The sequence below is a fragment of the Dreissena polymorpha genome, chromosome 7 (genome assembly GCF_020536995.1).
Source record: "Dreissena polymorpha isolate Duluth1 chromosome 7, UMN_Dpol_1.0, whole genome shotgun sequence".
In the NCBI taxonomy this organism is placed as follows: domain Eukaryota; kingdom Metazoa; phylum Mollusca; class Bivalvia; order Myida; family Dreissenidae; genus Dreissena; species Dreissena polymorpha.
The window spans coordinates 109,795,000-109,817,391 of NC_068361.1; the positions used below are offsets into that span (position 1 = coordinate 109,795,000).

Here is a 22,392-nt window from a genome sequence, read left to right on the forward strand (position 1 = left end):
TGTGTAATTGAGAACTGTTTGTTAATATTTAATTACGGATTAATATGAAAACAAACACAACGACATTTTGGTTTTTCAATTCAGAATGACAGGCCTGCTCAGAGATTCAGACAAAACACAACTAGAACAGTGGATCGGTCAAGGGCAAAAACAGTTTACCCTTCTGTACAGTGCAACATCTGATGGGTGTTCTTCACAGATGCTCCACGAGAAATGTGACCACCAGGGAGCCACAGTCACCGTGGTGTACAATGAGGTGGGATCCGTTTTCGGTGGCTACACTTCGGCGAGCTGGGCTGCTGGCATGGGTGATACACGAGATGACAAAGCGTTCTTGTTCCAACTGAAGTTCTCCAACAAAGAGACATGTCGGAAATTTCCAGTTGCAAATTACACATACAGCACTTTTTTAAATGAAAAATACGGACCCACCTTTGGTGGAAGCAATGGATACGATATGCACCTATTTTCTGGTATTATCAATAGCAGTGGTGGGTTGTTTCAGTTAAATGGCAGTTTTACATTTGGTAAAAACTACACTATGTCTGGAATATCAAACTGGAACGATATTCATAATGGCAACCTGAAAATTAAAGAACTTGAAGTCTACAGTGTAGCAGGTTTGACTTTTAACTTATCTATGTCATAAATATTATATCTTTAGGACTATTGTGGAGTCTAAATATATTTATATATGTGTCTGTCAGTCCGTCCGTCTTTAAATCCACCCAACTGTCCATCCAACCCTCCTTCCATTCACTATCCATCCACCTAGACTTATAAGCATGTGTATTGTCTCCATACTTTATAAACTCATTATTTCTTTCACTTAAAATTGGTATAACAATACAATATGATATAACATAAAACAGTCACGTGGGAAAACACATATAAATAAAAACGAACGGTAAAATACGAAAGTTTCTTAAAAACAGTATTATTTAGAGTCCCTTTTTTTAAGCAAAAGCTTCTTTGACATATCTACATACATTATAAATAACTGACGTGCCACATAAAAAACTTGTGGAATGAATATACAGATTGGTTGATATAAAATATACAGCTTATACAGTTCTTTCATTGCTCAGTTACACGACATATACGTAACCTATTTTAAATGTATGCGTTAAAAAAACCTCTGACTGAGTTAAACACCACACTTCGGAAACATATTTGAATATGTATACATAGTCTTTTATCCACAAAAGACACAACATATCATTGGTCTTATGTAAATGTCATTTTATTAAAACAATCAGCTATTTCCTTGCTTTACCAACCTAATGGTACTGTGATATTTCACAATTTTCAGTATAACTAAACAGAGTGCCTAAATAGTTAAATTTTTCAACCACTCTAATATCATTACCATCAGATGCCATTTTTTCGTCATTTAAATACACCCTTCTTCCAAAATATCTTTTTTTTTGCAGTATTAACATTTTGTCCACAAGAATTGAAATATTAATAAAAATGTGTTTGAACGTTAATAGGTGACTTGCCTAAAATAACCATTCATAAGCAAATAATAGGTAACTCATCATGATGTCATCTATATTCAAACCAGATTTAATGTTATCTTGAAAGTAAATTTCAAGTGTTAAACAAACTAAATTCGGTGACATTACCTATCCTTGCCTTAGTCCAAACGCACACCTAAAAATACTCTGACTATTTGCGTACACATCCTTCACCACCCTGCAGTTTGACTTGTGTACCAGACTTAATCATTTGTAAAGATTAGGCATTTAGCTTTATATTATCAAACCAGTTCACAATATCGACGTTGCATGCGAAATAGTGTCTTCTTTGCAATCAGTTTAAATACGCCTCTTAAAAATCGTTATAAATAATGTTGTAAAAACAACAACAAGTGTAATACTTTATAGTTATTTACATCATTAACAGTAGCCCAGTTATGAAAAGGAATTATAATCCATTATGTCTATTTATCGGGAAAGGCGATACAAATACAACACAAAACTACCGTTAAACCAATCACACAAAAGGCCAAACAAAATATCACTGCATTCTATGAATTATTAGTTCAAAATACAATTACTACCAGATGATTTATTTCGTTGTAAAAGTTTTTTTGCATAGCTAACTTTGTTAACATTTATGAGTTCGTCATTTTCTGGAAATGCAGAATTAGCGATCATTAAACGATTTTAACAGAAATATATTTACAGAAATCATACATATTGTTACAGAGGATTAATACTTATAAAATAAATTCTGAAAACGATGTTAATTTTTCTAATCTCCAATAATCATTGCCAATACATACAGGCTTTCTTCTTGCAAATTAAAGCCGCTTAATATATCTTAAATGTACATACGTTCTCTGTTAATATCTGGTTTACTCGATTTAAAAATACTTAAAGCGGGCGATGTTCAAAATTTTTGCAGTATTGCACCCGTTATAAAACCACTCTACATGCTTCATAAAGCTATTTATATCGAAACTAGGGTTTAGCTTATAAACACAAGTTTAGAAAAAAACGGGTCCGCAATAAAGCGAAAGATATCAGTACAATTACACAATGTGTCCTTTATTGCCTTAAGTAATCTATATGTTTCACAAAAGTAATAAATACAGAAAACATACACACAATCCCTGAAATTGCCCTCGTAACGTATCGTCCCTTTATACTTGACATCGGTGTTAGACTGATAATCAGACGGGATAATTATACATAATAAGGTAACTTTTTACAGGGCGTGATAATTTTATTTGTTAAAATTGTGCAATGTACAATACGATATAGTTGAGAAGCTTTTTACTCATAGTTATGAGTAAATTTGTTATTTTCTGTTCAACAACATTATCATTTTCAGCAGCATCATAATCATCAATAAGTTCATCCTTATTATCCTCGTTAAACTTAACAATTGCTTTCCTTATACACAATAATTCAAACACAAATTAGGAGTGGGTGTTTTCATTTGACAGGGTTTTCGACACAAATAACTATTTTTCTGACGACACTGTGTATGCAATGTGCAACAGAGATCGACCTCAATAGCACCAATAAGTTAAATAATCTCGAGATGTGCAAAAACGTTGCGACATCCTTCTGTTATAAAGAACTGAAACGATAACTAGGTCGAGTATGTAGGACACATCGTAATACGTATCTTTAAACATACACAAGTGCACAATTTAACTACACAATCCAAAGGCATAAGCTCAAGCACACACCACGGCCCAAACAGCCCCCATGCCCCCGACGGAGCCCAAAGCGCCAACCTTACGCCCCAGACACCATTCCACCACGCCAATCCGCGAAAAGTGCACTCAGTGCCAACTCCGCCATTAATAATACGTTAATATGTAGATTTATATATTAAATCTAGTATTGTTTCTCCATGACTGTTAAGTAAACTATCTACTGCGGCCCTATCATATGCGTTATTTGGGCAGTAATACGCGTCATCATATACATTATTAATTATTTATTGTATATTATAATCGCATTAATTGCAAACTCTGTTATTCAGGGCACAATCAACACACATTTGAGCATATTTAGAAAAAGTAAGCAATATCTTTTTAATTTAACATATCCACATTAAATCTGTTTTATACTGGAGACTCATCCCCCAATATATAAATTGCACAGGTATAAACAATCATCTTATATAAAAAAAATGTGTGGACATTTTTTTGTAGATACATGTATCATCAACCATTTTTTATAGTCTCCATACCATAAGCGTAATCGTCGTTAAAATCCACAATAATTCCACCAATAGGAAACAACATCGATCAACCTGCTTGAATGCCCGTATGCAGTAGTCCCTCTTTGATCGCTGAGGTTAGTTTTGGAACATTGGTTATTTTTTACATTTTGATAAATACATGCACTTAAAGCGTATGAACACATATCTTATGTCTTATCGCAGAAACAATACACATTTAAACAACATAAACATGTAGCTGTTGTTACCAAACTGTTTAAGTACATGTTCGCGAACTTTGCAAGACATTTCTACTGTGATTGTTTCATAAAAAAACATATAATGACCGCCAAATTGTCCTCATAAATAGCTGTCATCAATACGTTACTATTATGAACTGTTTTAATACGTACACTTTTCATTAGTGCGTAATGTCCTCAGAGGAGACCATGCATTTCCGGTAGGGGCGAACATATCCAGAAGGGACGTATCATCCTCGGATCATCATTCTTTTATTAAGCTTGACATTGAAAAAAAAACGTTCCTTAAAAAATAAAAAAAGTGTATTTTTGCCCAATATATTGCAATTAATTCCTCTGTGTATTGTGTCATGTCTAGTATTTGACTTACTGATTGTCATGCAGTTAGACCTCAAGAGCCAGCAAATCACAAATGGCGGAAAGTACCGGAATGGAATAAGAAGGTGCGTTCACTGTATTGCTGAAAAGTGACACCATAATTAAATAAAATTTTATATTGATTATTGTAAAATTACAAATAACACATTAAATGATCACTGAAATGCAAACGCTAATTTCAAAATCTTTGTATAACGGTCTAGGTGGTGCACGAACTCATGCAAGAGGTTCAGTTAATCAAACCGAGGCATGGTTTGATCCAAGACTATCGCATTGTCTTGATTGGCCCAGTCGGGTCCGGAAAATCCAGCTTCTGCAACACGATCAATTCTGTATTCAAGGGCAGAATTACACATACGGCTCTTTGTGGGGAAGGAAAACACAGCTTCACCAAAACGGTATGTCTTCATGAAAGGCTTTAATTAGTCGATGAATGGCAAACACTTATATCTCTAGTAAAGCTCGTTCTTTCATATTAAAAAAACAACACTATTATGTCGTATTAAAAATGATTTTCTTTATTTCAGTACCAACCATATGTATTCAAATCAGCACGAGAACAAGATTTCCATGTGAAAATATGTGACACGAGAGGGCTGGAACCTGATTTCGGGATTGATACCATGGATTTCACATTTTTGTTAGATGGTCATATTCCAGAAAAATACAAGGTATTGTAATACAATCAATATGTGATGGAAGAAAACTCCTTTCTTTCTTTTCTTTAATTGCTTCGGCAAGCTGATCTTTAATTTACATTATTCATCTGATAAATTGACATTAATTGCTATTTCAATATTGAAATATGTCTATCGATCTTACAAGTAGCTTTGATTTAAAACGTTATTAATGGAAACAGTATGTATATTTATTTGCCTATAATTGTGTATTTATAATATAAATACAGTGAAATCAGAATATTCAGGGAAAACATAGCTTTATCTGGCATAGATGGTTTATAGCACAGTTGCCGTTCGTGTAAATTGCATACGGTGCGAAAATGGTGTTTCATTTGAAATGCATAAATGGTGTTATTAAGGGAATCGAACACTTTCTTTACTAATTGAGTTAAGTCAATGACGAATTTGTTAAGCCTACTATTGTTTATGTTTATATCCCACGAGTCACATCTGGAGCGGCATATTGTGTCTTCGATGATGGTGATATTTCAAATAAATTAATAATAATGCCGATATAATTTTTATAAGTATTTACAACCTGGCAATACGTTGTTATTGTCTACATTTATCTTCTAAATGTCTATGACCGCTTTAATGTTTACTAGTAATAAGCATATATTAACATTAAACAATCAATTTCAATGTGTTTGTATTCAGTTTCACGCCGAGGAACCTATTTCCCTTAACGATCCGGCGTTTGTGACAAAGCCAGAATTAACCGATAAGGTTCATTGTGTAGTCTTTGTTCTGGATGTGTCTACGCTACAAAAGCTTGATCCCGAAAAGCAGGCGCAAATCATAAGTTTCCGGAATATAACAATGCGAAAAGGTAACACTAAAGTTTACCGCCGCTTTGTCTGTATACAAGTATTGGTTTTCAGTCTATGTGTAAACAATCTTTTGGGTTACACGATGAAACTTTTGATACAATATAAACCGATATGCATGTCCGCCTACAAGCTAATGTATTAATCGTCCCAGATTTAAAATGGTTAAATAATATCAAGTTTTTACATAATAACCTGTATCAAACAATATTAAGTGCAATTTATATTTGATTGTCATAACAAACAATTGTCGAAAAATGAGACGGTGTGAAAATACGTAAAACTATAATTATGATACCCATTTATTAAAAGCACATCTTCAATATAAAAGCATTGCGATTTTGATGTTTGTTACGCACAGCCTGATATGGTATGCTTTTGATATCGCCTTTCGTCCGTCGTGCGGTTTGCGACGTATGCAGTCAACATTCACATTGAGAACTCTACATGTAACGACAACACTTAAAATACAATCTTAATGGCACTGGGTCCCAATAATATCTCCGCTTAGAAACTGGGTCACGCAGGATAATACACTAAGAAACAGTATCAATTTTTTAAAAAGCTTGTGAATGCTCTAGAAGTCAAATGTGTTTGCGCAAGCATTATGAAAATGTGTCATCACATTTGTGTCTATGCTATCTCAGCTGAGTGCAGAAATATTAAATGTCTATAAAAATGGTCGGCAGTGTGGCGGAAGAGATGTTCTTTTAAACATTCCGTCTTCAATAAACTTTCAAAGAAAAGTTGTGTGAATGAAATCTTGATCGAGTTTGAAAATTGGTCTGATCGAATGAAAACCCCGGCAGGGGCTGTAATAGTTTCCTGATAAATCTGAATTGAGACATAGCGACCACTCTAGAGATCACTTTTTGTAAACTTTATCCGTTTATTTGTTTAAATTATATCTTGGTCGAGTTCAATGATGGTTCCGTTCCATTTAAAAAAAGGATTCAATAGAGAAGCAGATTTCCACATATGTCTAGAGTGAAACCCTGAACACCCAAGACGTAACATGTTTTGTCGAATCATCCCGAAACTTGCTTAGAAGACGAGTTCTTGATATTTTAGTTGCGTCTGAATATGAGTTTCGTCTGTTAAAAATAGAAGCTTGTAATTTTAATCAAGTTTCTACTGTTTCGGTCTGAAACGTATTACGTTATTAAAGTGATAACACAGAGCGTGTTCTCAAACAGTTGTATTTGATGGTTGACCACTGATAAAAGCAGAAAAAATGGACAACAATCAAAGTTAATAATATAATTGAATAACGCAATGTTAATTGTCCAATTAATTAAGGTTATTATATATTTTTCCTGAATCTCAAATAATGATAAACTTATTTACAGCAATCAGTTTTATTACGACCTTTCATTCTATGTACATATTATGTTAAATCTGTATTTAATATGTCAGAATTTGACAAGCGACCTATTGAACCTTTTTTGTCCTTTAAGTAGCCTATTTTGCAGTCAAAAAAACTCATACTGGCTTATTACTGTTCTGTTTCATAAGAGTTGTTCTCCAGTATTTATCCAAAATAACAATGTGTACATACACATTTTTCTGTGTTGAAATTAAAGGGTCTACTGAAATAGTATCTATTTATATATTTTGTCATTTTAACGTTCACATATATAAAATATTTAAGTATCGCAAAGAAAATTTATTCAGCTGTTTATTTTCGAAATAAGATTCGACAGTATAAACATATGTCTTCTTGTCTGGTTATTGTTTGCAATATACCATCGACCGATTAAAACCAAATAGGGAAAAACAACGCTAATCATAGAAAGCTCTACTGATCGTCTTTTTATTGAGTGATTGCTGGTTTGTCGTCAAAATTTAGTTTTTGACATATAGGTCATATTATTGGCCAATCCTTTTGAAAACAGGTCAGAACATTAAATGTCTTTATGATATCTCGACTGAATACACATTTAGTCAAGTGGTGTCAACCACTAGAACGTCAACTTGAAAAGTTAAGAGAAAACGTAAGATGTTACACTTTCGTCTTTTCATCATGAAACAGTATTAAGATACTATTGTATTCGATCCTAAGCGAATATGAAATTTTTAAACAATATGACCGTAAGTGAATGAGGGAAGTATTTTTATGAGACATTAATGAAAAATTGTGAAAAACCCAGACATCATTGCTGCACCCTATCACCACGCAATCCGCACAAAACGTGTGTATGTTTTTTTTTTAATCGTCCTTAAAAATACCTTGCTGAAAGGAGCTTTTGTATTTTTCGTAGAATAATTGGTTGACAAATAAAACTTGTACTATCAGACTTTATTTGGTAAATTCAACAAGCCGCCAGTAGCCATCTTCGTTGTTTCACATCACACTTGGTAATAACTTTAATGTCTAATCCCACATTCAATTGGTACCATTAACTGTGTAAACGCTATGTTATAAGTCACATGTATGACACAAACAATATAACAATAGATCAGATCACTCAGGTCCATTTGCGTTTAAAATGGACGCTCCAGGGCTGTGGCCGTCTTATTTATTAACGTTTGTTTGGTCATGGAATAAATGTGACTTGTAATAAAATTAAATAATATTATATTTGAACAAAAATTAAATGTATACTTTCAATAACTGAAACTCGTATAGCCTGTTTCCCAGCAAATACGTTAGTTATGTATGACGATTAAAAAAAAAAGTAAACAATTATATGCGTTGTTATTCAAAATTGTAAACATTTTAACATTGAAACGTTTTATCTCTTGAATATAATTCGATCTTTTCGATATCTACGAGGAAGTGTTTTATAATCGTCTGTTATAAATACTGTTTCCTTTCTTATTAACAAAGAAATACCTCAAGCGGTTATCTTGACAAAAGTTGACAAAGCTGTCGCCCAGAACTTAGAGACGGTATACACGAGCTCTGTTATTGCTAAAACATTGCAAACAGTCTGTGATATGTTCGGCTTTCCAAAGCAACATGTGTTTCCTGTGAAGAACTACGGAGATGAGTTGACGATGGATGACGGGGTGAACTTCCTGGCACTCTTTGCTTTGAGACAGATCATGTATTTGTCTGTGGATCATATTGAAAATCAAAGCACTGACAGCACTTATCCTCCCAATGAAGAAGAGGCACACGATTTAGAAGCAGCTTCAGAGTCCATTTAATAAGAAAGTAAAGGGAGGTTTTCTTTAAAACAGACTGAAATGCTTTTCGCATGACTTGTTTATAGCTTTGGATATTCCATTTGATTGATTATAATGTAATGATTCATAGCGCATTCGATTTGGACGTATGACTGTTAATATACAGACTCAAGTATCATTTAATTAACTGCGATGCGATTTTTGTTGTTTTAATGTGATTTATGTTAATATTTATATTCGGTCATTGATAAATTGTTTTGCCTTTCTTACGATCTATGGCATAAACTAGTAACTGTTTTTTTTATTAAGGATATGTACAATTTGCAACGTGTTAGAACCAAATAATTGTATTGATCTTTTCATTCGATGCTTTTAAACATATGGTGTCAGTGACCGTTTGTGTAATTGTATGTTATATATTAAAGTAATACGATTATAGATTATATTAGAATTGTTTTATATATGTCGTATTAACACTTACATTTAAAATATAAGTAGTTTATAACGTGCTTCGAAAATGCAAATATCGTGCTCTGAGGAATATTCAAGCAGTAAGTGATTTGATTGGATATTAAACCAAGAGTAGTTATATTGTCACTAAACTTAATTTAATTCATGTCATGTTTTATTGCTATTTACTTGTTGTTATAATGTTTGTGGTTGTTTATGTTTGCATATACAGCATATCAAAAGACTAGTGTATAGTTACAAGAACGACACTCTCTGTAAAGATTCTACAATTATAACAATAATAAGTTAAATAATGCATTGTTCGGTGTTGTTTTATTGTGAGATAAAAAGTATATTAATTAACAACTATGCCATGCTTTGCTAATAAATGGTATACAATCTTTGAATAAAGTAGTGTTTAAAAGTGCTGCTTAATATGGATCGTAGAGCTATGGCCAGTAAAATGTTTATTTATTTTTTACTATTCAGAGAACTTAAGATAGGAAATATTTTACTGGTGTAAAGGCTAACGATAGTTGCAGTAAAAAATCAATTATGTTAGCGCGTCCGTTATAAGTAAGCTTCGGCAGTTTGTTTTGGGTTGAAAAACAAATGGGAAATTATTTTTTTATTTTTCTATAGAAAAAAACTTTGACAACTTGAGTGTGTAACAGTTAAAATGCTGAAGTTGAATCAAGGCGTATATCGATTTTTTTTACTTTTAAGCTGTTTTTGCTTAGAAATGCCAAGGACTATTTTGAGTGCCGCAAACGTCATATCGCGTTACTATGAAAGTTTAGAATCAGTACTTTTAATGCATGTTTATAATTGTGATAGGATAAATCCATTAAAATGTTATTTTGTTGGTAAACTTAAAGATATCCGACACGTCTCATGTATTCAAACACGCACGGATAATTACATTATATGCTATATGTATCACATCGCCAGACATGCATTTAGTCAATCAAATCACATAGGGTAATGTAAGATTATCACTTTGGGTATGTCAGCAAACGCGCGCTATATTTTGCTGATTTTCATGAAATGCTTTTGTAATATTTATGTTTTTTTTCCACTAAACAACTATAAAAATAATTCAAAGAGGAAATTCATATCATGCTTTACATGCGCTAAACATTTATATTTATTAAACTTTTCTATACCAACTGTATATTGGCTGTTAAGTTTTATTTTGCTGATTCATCGCCGCTACAACAGTTAGCAAATGGGGCAGAATGATCGGGTATATCAACCTGATTTTCGATGTCTTTTTACTTCAACGAGTGATATGTTATCAGGAGAAACTATTTTGTATCACTTATACTTATCTGTTCATTACATTTTGGGGGTGCTTGGAAGTGCCGCGTTATATACGTACATGTAGTTGCACCTGGAACCAATTATGCACAATACAGGTAAAACGAACGCCTAGCGAAGAATTAAAGTTAATATATGGGATTTGCCCCGGCTTTTAAATAACGCGTGTATCTACTTTTGTTTTTCTTGTCGTTTTATTGCAAATAGCTATTTAACTAATAATCTGTGCTTCGGAAACCGCGATACTGAAATTTGAATCAAATTTTATGCAAATGCTTCATGTTTTAGTAACAACAAATAAGGTAACACAATCATGCTTTTGGGGAATAAACATTATATTATATATATATATATATATATATATATATATATATATATATATATATATATATATATATATATATATATATATATATATATATAAAGTTGATAATGCAAAACAAATAAATAGAAATGCAACAAGAAACAACGCGTCGTCTGTAACTCTTTTTTTACATTGTTGTTGTATCGAAACTTAACACATTTAAACTTAAAGAAAATGAGCAGATTTAAATACACATAATACAATCGGTCTAAAATAACCATTTATTTAATTTTCATAAAAACTATTATAATTTAAAGCAAATTTATTTTCTTTATTTACGATTAAGCAATGACTTAAAGTATCTTAAACAGACATGGATTTATCATCAACACAAACTCATAAGTACTTAATAAAAATAAACAATGCGTTGCTTTCTAAAGAAAGTTTATATTTATACTCAGAAATGTAAAAGGTAGTTTAATCAGAATTGATTAATAACTGTTCAAGGTAAATGCGTAATGCAATAGCAGTCCAGTTACTCAAGTGAAATTAAATATACACAATAAACCAGTCGATTGTTACGTGTGCACATTCTGACGGGAATGTGTGCAAAACCACGTGTTCATAGGTAACGATGTAGTATGATGTACGCAACGGACGTATATGGACGTCAGCCCACAACTTACATTACATATTACAACAATAAATGGACTGCATGCCTACACTAGAAATGACTGATCAGCGAAACGAGCAATAGACCATTAATTGATACGTTCTTCTCGGCAAGGTTGTCGTTAACATATGGTGTATATTTGTTTATCTATCAAGGTAGAGACTTATTGAACTTGATGCAAAACAAACATAAATTACTACAATCATTAGTAATATATCTTAGGCACTATTTGACAAGAACCATTAGACCGAATCGTTATAGTTGATTTTACTCTTTTACGTGATGAACATGTTAATTGTTACTTGAACATATTTGAACATAAGGCCTAGCTTTGATGGGTTTTATTCAAAGTTCATTAGATTTGAATTTGTTTAATTATTTATATGTATTGATTTACAATTCGACAATATAGGATACATAAACAATCAAACATTCTCACAATATGGGGATACGATTTTTCCGTTTTAAGTGTAATTTAAAAATGCGATTGATAAGTCGACACATGATACCATTATTTCAACAGTTAACTGAAAGTGAAAGTTAATAGAATCAGGTAGCAAAGCAGACGCGCGTCTTTCACTCGGATATGATCTCGATACGTTACGAAAATGACCTCTTGGCCAGCAATACCCGTTGTCAAGTGAACCAGGGGACTGGGGGCAATACGTTGATTATCGGCTGAAGTACTAGAGGCGGTTGATTCTTTTTATTCCGAAGAAAGTAATATGTAGGAGTAATGAAGAGTTCATATTGAATTGAGCAGCTTATTGACTTATAATCCAAATGTTACTATTGAATATTGTTTAGCATTATGAATACAAACATGATTTTCAAATAGCCATTACTGGCGGCTGATTATTAAAGTATAGGAATGACAATAGTATATATGCTGACCATATATTTATATTTAGTCAATATACCATATATTTAATGTATTCTTATACTATACGAATCATTCAATGACATTTATGTACACGACAATTGTGTTAATTAGAAGATTCCAAAAGTTACTATTGAAAGCACATACGGTTATTGCACACACTCAAAATCAACGAATATTTCGTACACTATTGCGTTAACTAAAGTTAACACCTAAAAAGTCAAAGTTCCTTATAGCAAAAGCCAAAACTTCAACGCTTGATTCGGTCTGGCAACATCGATCTAACGTAATAAAATATGCTCTTATGTGTTTACTTTTTTGTGTCACAATATAGTCTATCTGAATTTCCGGCTACGATATCCGTACATTTACGAGCACACGCGAGATTGGCTTCGTGCAGCTTGGGAAGCACGACGTGGTTCTCATAAATACGTCATTCTTCCGCCGCTTCAAGAAGCCAGTTTCGCGTTCGCTCGTAAATATTCGGATATTGTGGCTAAAAGAAGAAGTTAAAAAAACGACTGTTTTTTTTGTAGACCGTTTGCGAAGTGTTTTATTTGTAACGTGTCGTTTGACTGCTTTTTAACAATGCCCATTAGAAGTACAATATTTTAAATCATAATATTTATATTTAATACATACAGTTTCTACATCAACATCCATATATGTGTATATATTTCTGAAAGTAAAGAAACTGTGTTTAAAACTAGTCAACTGATTATATACTATATAATTAGTTTATATATGTACTCTGATATTCTTATAATGTAAACGCATTCCTATATATAATTTCAGATTGTGACACAGACACCCCGGAACTTTTTTTTAAACAATCGCTTTAATCTGTTTAGTTGTATGTAGCCTTTTATCGGAAAAGCACAACAACAACAGCCGGTTGACCCAATTATCCAATTGTTAAATATTCATTCGCGTGACGAGATTAATATCTTAAATCCGATCCCAAAAATTTCCTTGTAACACATGTGTGTATTGGTCTAGTATTAATGTTCTGATATTTACACACACACACAGACACACACACACAGACACACACGCACGCACGCACGCACGCACGCACGCATACACACACACACACGCACGCACGCACGCACGCACGCACGCACACAAACACACACACACACACACACACACACACACACACACACACATAAACCTTAAACGTTTTTAAGTCATAAAAATTGTGCGTAACACTTCAATGCTTTTTCATACAAGTGTATCAACTTGTCAAATGCCTGTACAATATTACAGAAACGGTATCGAGATTGAAACATTCACTCAATGTAATAAAAAACTGTGGCGATAAATGAGAAATAACGGAGAGGATATCTACGGTGGCACTAAGGTGACATCACCGCTCCAAAAAATGAAGTCGGGGAAAACACAAAAAAGTCTGTTTTCACGAGTTAATGTTTGTTTTGGACTCGGGGAAAACAGAAATTATGTTTTCCCGAATATTTTTTTTGGAGTCGGGGAAACACAATCGCTATATAATGCGAACAAGATAATCGGCCAATCACAGATGCGTATTATAAGGACTTTAGCAGTAGTGTTGTGCGCACAATATAGCGATTGTGTTTCCCCAACTAAGGTGACATCACCGCTCCAAAATGAAAGAAGTCGAGAAAACACAAGTTCTGTTTTCCCGTCTCAACAAAAAAATTAACTTGGGAAAACAGACTTGTCTTGTGTTTCCCCGAGTTATTTTTGTTTTAGGAGACGGGAAAACACAAATTGTGTTTTCCCGACTTCTTTCATTTTGGAGCGGTGATGTCACCTTAGTGCCACCGTATATATCTATTCTACTTACGTATAATTTCATTGTACCTACTTATTATCGGACGCTCCGAACGGTTATGTTAAACTATCACATAATATATATCTGGTATAATGGGAAACAACACATATAGATAAGGAAAGCTTTGTTTTCTCCATTATGTCCCTGAAAGCATTGTATTCTCCATTATGTCCCTGTTTTTAATAGAATTTGCCAACTACAAAGCATTATTGACCTTAGAAAATGTATGTAACAATTTTTTCCAGACAACATATAGTTAAACCAGGCAAATCACATGCTATACACACAGAAAAATGTCCAGATCGCTCCATGAAATCCATATAATTTAGAATATACGTGATCGAAATATATATAAAAGCAATTTGTTTTAAGTGTTCCGTTTTGATTTATCACTGAAAAGGACAGGTACCGTAACAGAAAAGTAGCGTTTTAAGTTATATTTGACGGAGATAGTACAAAATCGCTTTAAAATCGTGCAACTGTTGGCAAGTTTGAAAAGTTGTTCAACGGTCCGCTTACGTGAAGCCGATGAGTTTATTGTGTTCGATTAGTTCAATATGTTATTAAAAGAGCATATTCACTAATGGGAAACCTAAAACTACCCCAATCTTTGACATTGATTCAAAAGAAAAGAAAACATGAAATCTTAATACACAATTAGGGAGCAAACTATCAAAATAATAAACAAAGTAATCATTTGGACAATTCGTTCGAACGTTCCTCGGCTGGCGGAGGATTTCAACACACTACTTTCCCCGAATGAAATGTAATCAACAACACAAACTCAGCTAGCTGAGGTCACGTATATGCTTTTGAATCTCTAGTATCCGTCTCTTTTGTCGATGCGTTCGGAAGTTTAATATTGGACCACTTTCACTCACATAGAAAAAAGAAGTAAACAATGCAGGAATCACTTATAATGGCATTCATACATTAATTCATAAGCGCATTGAAAACAGTCATGCGATATCAAATTTGTAAAACTAAAGCGTATAGATCAAGAACATGTTGTTGACATTTCTCAAGTACATCGTATAATCCGAATAGAATAATATTTTGTGCAAATCAACGATTATTCTAGAGTATATTAATATTTATTCCATTAAAACTAAGCGAGTTCGGACATACACATGATTTAAATGGACCTTTTCACAGATTTTGGCATTTATTGAAGTTTGTCATTAAATGCTTTATATTGATAAATGTAAACATTCGATCTAAAAAGCTCCAGTAAAAAACAAATATAACATTAAAGTAACCCTCAACTGGGCTTGAACCACTGACCCCTTGTGTAAAAGTCTATCGCTTAGACCACTCGGCCATCCGTACTCATACAATGTGGGATGTATTTCATACTTAATGTAAGCAATCGTCGCAGTATCACAACAACAGAACTCTCTACATTTTTCAAACGTTTCGCGTTGCAACGTTTTTTTTCATGTTTTCAAATCATCAAAACATTCATATAATTGATATTTTAGCGCATGGTAAATGTTTAGTATTACTGTTTCCTCACAAATTTCAGAACTACAACGAAAGTTTGCGAATCTGGAACATTTTTTTTAATTTGTCAATTTACCAAAACGTGAAAAGGCCCCTTTAATGCATTAATTATAAATGCAGTCCATTTACTTCGAACAAATTGGAAAATAAGTGATTTAATTTTCGGTCAAATGGGAATTTATAATCAGGAAATTGACCTTTTACTAACGCTCACTGGCTAGTTAGTCTTTGTACGGATGTAAATAGTAATGAGCTGAAGTGATATGTCAATAGGAACCGGCAACAGAGTTAAAAACACACTAGTTATTTGTTGTAATAACCTACTAGGCTATGTTAACTTGCGGCTTAGTTTACAATCATATGCGATGTACAAAGTACTACCATCATATATTGTAAGCCGAACCTTTTCCAGCATCGTATCTCACATAACACCAGACGCCCTTGGCCATAACTATTGATACTCTGCCAATATCGTCAAAATGGTGATGTTACTGTCAGACTAAAATACAAAAAAAAACTCGTGAAATAGCTAAAATAATTAAATGCTTATTTATTGTATGCTTTCCGGTAGTTTATAGAGAAATATCAGTGAATTTAAACTGATATTTCACTGTTTCAAATAGTGAAAAATAACAGTGAAAATTATCGATAATTTTCATTTTTTGACCGGAAATAGTTTTAGATATCTTTGGTATTCCCATTGTGAACCCGATTGTACCAAGGGCGACTACTCTCTTCATTAAATGTTTATAAAAATATACGGATTAACTTTCTGTGAACATACATGTAATTACATTTCGGGGCGCTCAGCGGTGAATTTTATGGCCCGGAATGGAAAAAGCACAAATATAATCATTTGCAAGCATAAAATACAAATAAAAAATTAGCTTGATTTGGTGGAATATCGATGTTAATGCACTCGTGATCATAGAACAAATACAGTTTTACTCGTGGCTTCACCACCCGTGAAAATATGATTTTCTAGATCGCTCGTGAGTAAAATCCATCAAATATCCTCTATTAAATCGTACGCTTTCTGTACAATGCCTAGTGTGTTAGCAATTATAAGTAAACAATAAATCAATTCATAGTTAGTTACCAATACATAGCGTGATATACATACACAGTGTGCAAACGATGCATACTGCGTAAATACACTTTGTTCATACCATGCGTTTTGTATACCGTATAATTACCTAAATATAAGTAAATATAACTCTCACATCCAAACATGTGTCGAATAATTGTTCGTCTACATGTTTTAATCGTAACATAAAACAATGGTAGAAACTTGAAAACTGTTAGGTTAGAAAGGGATTCCATCTTGAGATGTAATGAAATTATCATATGGGTTTTATAAATAACAAAAACTATACGAAATTCCAGGATACGCAGCTAAATTTAATCAGATCACTATAAGTAACGAGTGGCCCACCAGTACAGATAATCTGAATCTAATTACCAGTTTATATTGTTAATATTATTAAAACAAAGAAAACGATAGCATTAACGTTTATAATTAAGGTAAGTTGAAAGGGAGTGACAATCCCTTTTTGTCGTTTAGTAACTTATGAAGACAAAACATGGACAGAGAGCCATAAATAGTATGAATGATTAGAAACGTGTGATGCAGAATCCATTATTTCCTGAAATGATTTAACTCCAGATAAACAGATAATTCGGTTGGAGCTTAACATATATATAACATATAGATAAGTAATGAGGGGCCAAAACAAAAAAGTTAATTTGATATTTGCTTTTTGTACTACATATAGTTGACATTAATACCGCCAAATACGACATCTTTATTATATAATTCTATACAGCAAGATCTTTGTCATATATAGCTACGGATTATGATCAGACCATATGACGTAGAAAATAATGAAACAATATATATATATATATATATATATATATATATATATATATATATATATATATATATATATATATATATATATATATATAAATAAATATATATATATATATATATATATATATATATATATATATATATATATATATATAACCCACATATATAAAAGTAGGGCATAGCCGAATACAAATATAACTTATACAAAAAGTTATACATTCCTTTGATAGCGAAAACGAAAGTGAAAGGTCACGATATATGTCGTATGTTTGGACTATTGTACCACACGTTTGATAACGTTAGATAACACTGTTATACATAATTATTTGGATTTAATCGGAAAGGTACGTAGGCTTCTGTTTTATAAAATAAGTTTGTTAAACCAAAGATAAGTCTTTCTTCACAGTAATGACCACTGCAAGTTTTTTTTAATTTAGTTATCGAACACATCAGATAAAGGATAATTGCTTCTGCGCTGTTATGGCATAAAAATCAATGTTTAAGTGCGCTTTCTTCATTCTATCAATTCAAAATTCAACAACAACAGCGCAGCGTCTTTAAATAATAGGGTTATTTGTTATGGATGTTTTCATACACTTTTTTACGTACGATGGTGCCTATATTTCAGAAATAATGTTTATGATTTTTTTGTAAAAGAAAACAGTCGAATAAAAAAAAATACCATAAAGCTGGTGAATACCTTATTTAATCTCTTCGATCGTCCGAGTATGCGATACAGAAGTGATAATAAGACGAGAGAATCATGTTTTGTGTGAATCTCCTGAATTGTAAATTGTATATCTCCATTACACCAATTAATGATGAGGTCGGTTTACATTCCAGCAGTCTAACTTGATTTAACAGCACGATGTTATGCTCGCTGTTGTTCTTTAGATAACTTTAACGGTATAAGATACAAGTCAAAACTTATAAGTTACCGTCAAAGGATAACGACGATAATGCCTTATATTCAAACATTAGTGACACTGTTCGATTAGCTTACAGTGGTCACTGGTTGAAATGTGTGTTTGTTGCCATAAATAATGGGTAATATTTAGATACCTTAAATCAATATTAGGACGATTATGGTGATTATCAATTAATATAAAGAAGTGAAACTCCAGCTGCTGGAGCAGTATTGCATTTTCATTATATGCAATTAGTTGGTCCTTTATTTAAGGCAAGTGATTATCAAAAAAAGCATTATCCGTTGAGTATCATGTTTATCTTAGTGCACATACCTGTAATAACAGAGCATTGAAATTAAACATTAGGGTGATTATCTTTAATAAGATTAGCAGATGAAGTCATTTAGAATACAGACCCGAAGGATGATAATATTGTTGAATTACTTTCCGCAGCTTTCAGCATCACATACAGCAACACTCTGTAATACCAACATACATTCAGTTATAAACCAGACCTACATATGTAATATGACAAAGATATGTGTATATATGTTGTGCTGGCTAACTGCACCCAAAAATATTTTATATATCAAAGTGGTATTTTAAAACGTGTTTTTGTTTTGAGACTGGATGGATGGATGATGAGCTTGCTTACTACATCAATGCAGTTTATATAAAATGATATTTACCAACGTGTTTATAATCTATTATTGAAAATGGATGGATAGATGGATGGGTATTTGTATGAATGGCTGACTGGAAAGATTGAAGAATAGTTTGGTAAATGGATTCATGGATGGGTGGTTGGTTTTGGAACGATTAAATGATGGATCGATAGATGGATAGATGGATGGAAAGATGGATGGAGGAACGAATGGACGAACGGACTGACGGACGAACGAACAGGCAGACGAATTGACAGTTCAACTAGTTTGGTTGCCTCATTTAATACTTTTTGTTTTAATGGGTTATTTTTGGTCACATGATTAAGTGAATAAAATATACTTATTTCAACATTCTAATTGTTTCCATATAATCCCCATAAGGATTAAACATTTAGAACATTTAAATAAAATATGAATTAATCATTTACTGTGCCTTAAATCCTTAGACACATAATTGCATAATCCTAACAACCAGATTTTTCTAAGTTATGAACGAACTCGAATTATTACAGTAGTAATAAATATTCTTTCACCGATTTTCTATTACCATATCTTCTGATCCTTAAATATAGTTAGTTTTTATCAATATTTTATCTGTTTTGGAAAAAAAAAGTAAGATCGTATGCATCCATTAAATTGTAAAACGATGTTAAATAGAAAACAAATAGAAAACAGCGAAAAGCAGGCGGTAAGATATGTGCGTTTCTGAGTAAGGAACAGAGAATTCATATCAACTTTTGAACCATGTCTTTTCATTTACGTGAAACGACGTATCTTCGATACAAGAATCCAAACACATAATACAAATGATATTTGGACTTTTTTAAATATCAATCTGAATCTTAAAATAAATGCTTTACGAATCTCTTCATACGCTTGTCAAAACAGCGTTAAAACATAAACATAAAATGCGTAAGTATATGTGTAATTGAGAACTGTTTGTTTATGTGTACTTACGGATAATAATGAAAAGAAAAACAACGACATTTTTGATTTGCTATTCAGAATGACAGGCCAACTCAGAGATTCGGACAAGACACAACTGGAACAGTGGATCGGTCAAGGACAAAAACAATTTACTCTTCTGTACAGTGCAACATCTGATGGCTGTACATCACAGAAGTTCCACGAGAAATGTGACTACCAGGGCGCCACAGTCACCTTGGTGTACAATGAGGTGGGATCCGTTTTCGGTGGCTACACTTCGGCGAGCTGGGCTGGCAACGTAAACAGTTATACACGAGATGATAAGGCCTTCTTGTTTCAACTGAAAGTCTCAAATAAAGATACATTTCGGAAATTTCCAGTTTCTAATTCCACATACAGCATATATTCACATTCAAGTAATGGGCCCGTGTTTGGTGGGAATACCGGATATGATATGAACTTATTCTCTGGTACCATCGCTAGCAGCGGTGGGTTATTTCAGTTGAATGGTGGGTTTGCGTTTGGTATCAACTACACAATGTCTGGGGTATCAAGCTGGAACGATATTCATAACGGGAACCTGAACATCAAAGAACTTGAAGTGTACAGCGTAGCAGGTTTGACTTTTTATGTTATAATTTCCTATGCCATACGATTTGTATCCTAAGAATCATAATTAAAAAGAGTTTTATTTAACGACTTTTTTGTTTTAATTTCACCTGCAATTTTGAATTATGTTGCCATATAAGTACATCAACATTTTATTCGCTTGTTACTTGTAAAATTTATAATTTTCGTGTTGTATCTACCTACCTAACTACCTACGTACCTACCTACCTACCTACTCCGTAAAAGTTACATCCCTTCAGGTGATTATACGCCTCTTCCGATTATGCCCCTTTCGCTGATGTTACGCCCTTTCTGGGGATGTATCGCCCATGTATAAGCCACTTCAAGGAATGTTTCGTTTTTTTACCGGTGATGATGCGCTCCTTCGGTGGATGATACGCTTCTTACGGGGTTGTTAAGCCTTTCCGGTGATGCTTAACCCCTTACGATCATGTTTCGCCCTTTCCAATGATATTATTATAACATTTCTGGTAATGGTGCTCCCGTATTGGCGATGATTTCGGTGACATGATGTTCCTGTGGGTCACCTTGTTCAGTGATATTAAGCCTCTTCTGATGATTTGACACCTTTTCATGAGATGTTCCATTATTTCAGGGTGTTTAGCTGCTTGGTATGTTTACCCACCTCTATATTTTTCGACGGTTGGAAACAATCATGATTAAAAGCACATTATTATTCAATAATATAGATTGGCGGGAAACAACTTAACGAAAGTCGCTGGAATGCCTATAGGCAGTAGTTTTGTCTTTGAACACATAAACAGGTTTTGAAACGTTGGTTAACTATACAATTAAATACTTTAAATTGATGTCTAAAAATTCTTCGGTTGGTTTTTTGAAACAATTGGATTGAGGGGGTTATTTAATTGATTCGTTTTTCGAATTAAACATTGATGCTATACTGTCTTTAATAGTATATCTTTTATAGTATTGTTTAATTTACATCTTTTTTTCATTTAAAGCTTGTGATAGTTTTACAATCAAATGTTTTTCAATGAATTAAAAAAACGTATGCAAGACTAAAGAATATTCGAGATATCGGGATCTGATAGACACGTGCTGTAATGGCATAATTATAATGAATACAGTATTTACATAAATTCATCGGTAAGGGAGTTGTTTCAGCGGATGAGTTGTAATATGATGGGAAGTAATATCCTCGGATCATCAGTTTTTATTAATCAGGGCAATACAGAAAACAATCCTAAAAAAGATGATATATTTTCACCTGACAATATAATAAACGTTTCCTTTGTGGATTTCGTCATATCCAGTATTAAATCCATAACTTTCTATGTAGTTAAACCTCCAGAGGCAACACATCAGGAATGGCGGAAGGTACCTGAATGGAGTAAGACGGTATGTTCACTGCATTGAAACCATAAGTAACTGTCGGATGTACATTTTCCTCCTGATAAATATTATCATTACAAATATTGCTTTCAATGTTAAAATAAATATCAAAACTATTCTCAAACA

At 32.9% G+C, this 22,392-nt stretch overlaps 3 protein-coding genes across 9 annotated transcripts in view; 2 read left to right on the top strand and 1 right to left on the bottom strand.

Moving 5' to 3' along the window:
- LOC127837185 (interferon-induced protein 44-like) overlaps positions 1-9,833 on the top strand; it is a 103,495-nt gene extending 93,662 nt beyond the window's left edge. For all 3 annotated transcript variants that reach the window (XM_052364111.1, XM_052364112.1, XM_052364113.1), the window contains exons 2-7: positions 85-620; positions 4,329-4,387; positions 4,526-4,720; positions 4,850-4,993; positions 5,660-5,831; positions 8,660-9,833. In XM_052364111.1, the coding sequence (XP_052220071.1) occupies positions 86-620; positions 4,329-4,387; positions 4,526-4,720; positions 4,850-4,993; positions 5,660-5,831; positions 8,660-8,982 (1,428 nt within the window). In that variant the 5' untranslated portion in view covers position 85 and the 3' untranslated portion in view covers positions 8,983-9,833. The remainder of the gene's footprint in view (positions 1-84; positions 621-4,328; positions 4,388-4,525; positions 4,721-4,849; positions 4,994-5,659; positions 5,832-8,659) is intronic.
- The window catches only part of LOC127837183 (interferon-induced protein 44-like), an 82,392-nt gene that overhangs the window by 56,035 nt on the left and 3,965 nt on the right, over positions 1-22,392 (top strand). The window contains exons 1-3 of one of the 2 annotated variants that reach the window (XM_052364108.1): positions 18,020-18,127; positions 20,362-20,900; positions 22,214-22,272. In XM_052364108.1, the coding sequence (XP_052220068.1) occupies positions 20,363-20,900; positions 22,214-22,272 (597 nt within the window). In that variant the 5' untranslated portion in view covers positions 18,020-18,127; position 20,362. Of the gene's footprint in view, positions 1-18,019; positions 18,128-20,361; positions 20,901-22,213; positions 22,273-22,392 lie in introns of those variants that run through there. The other variant, XM_052364109.1, reaches the window with a different exon arrangement.
- Positions 1-22,392, bottom strand: part of LOC127837182 (uncharacterized) — an 86,400-nt gene that overhangs the window by 40,983 nt on the left and 23,025 nt on the right. The gene's annotated exons all lie outside the window — the stretch shown is intronic.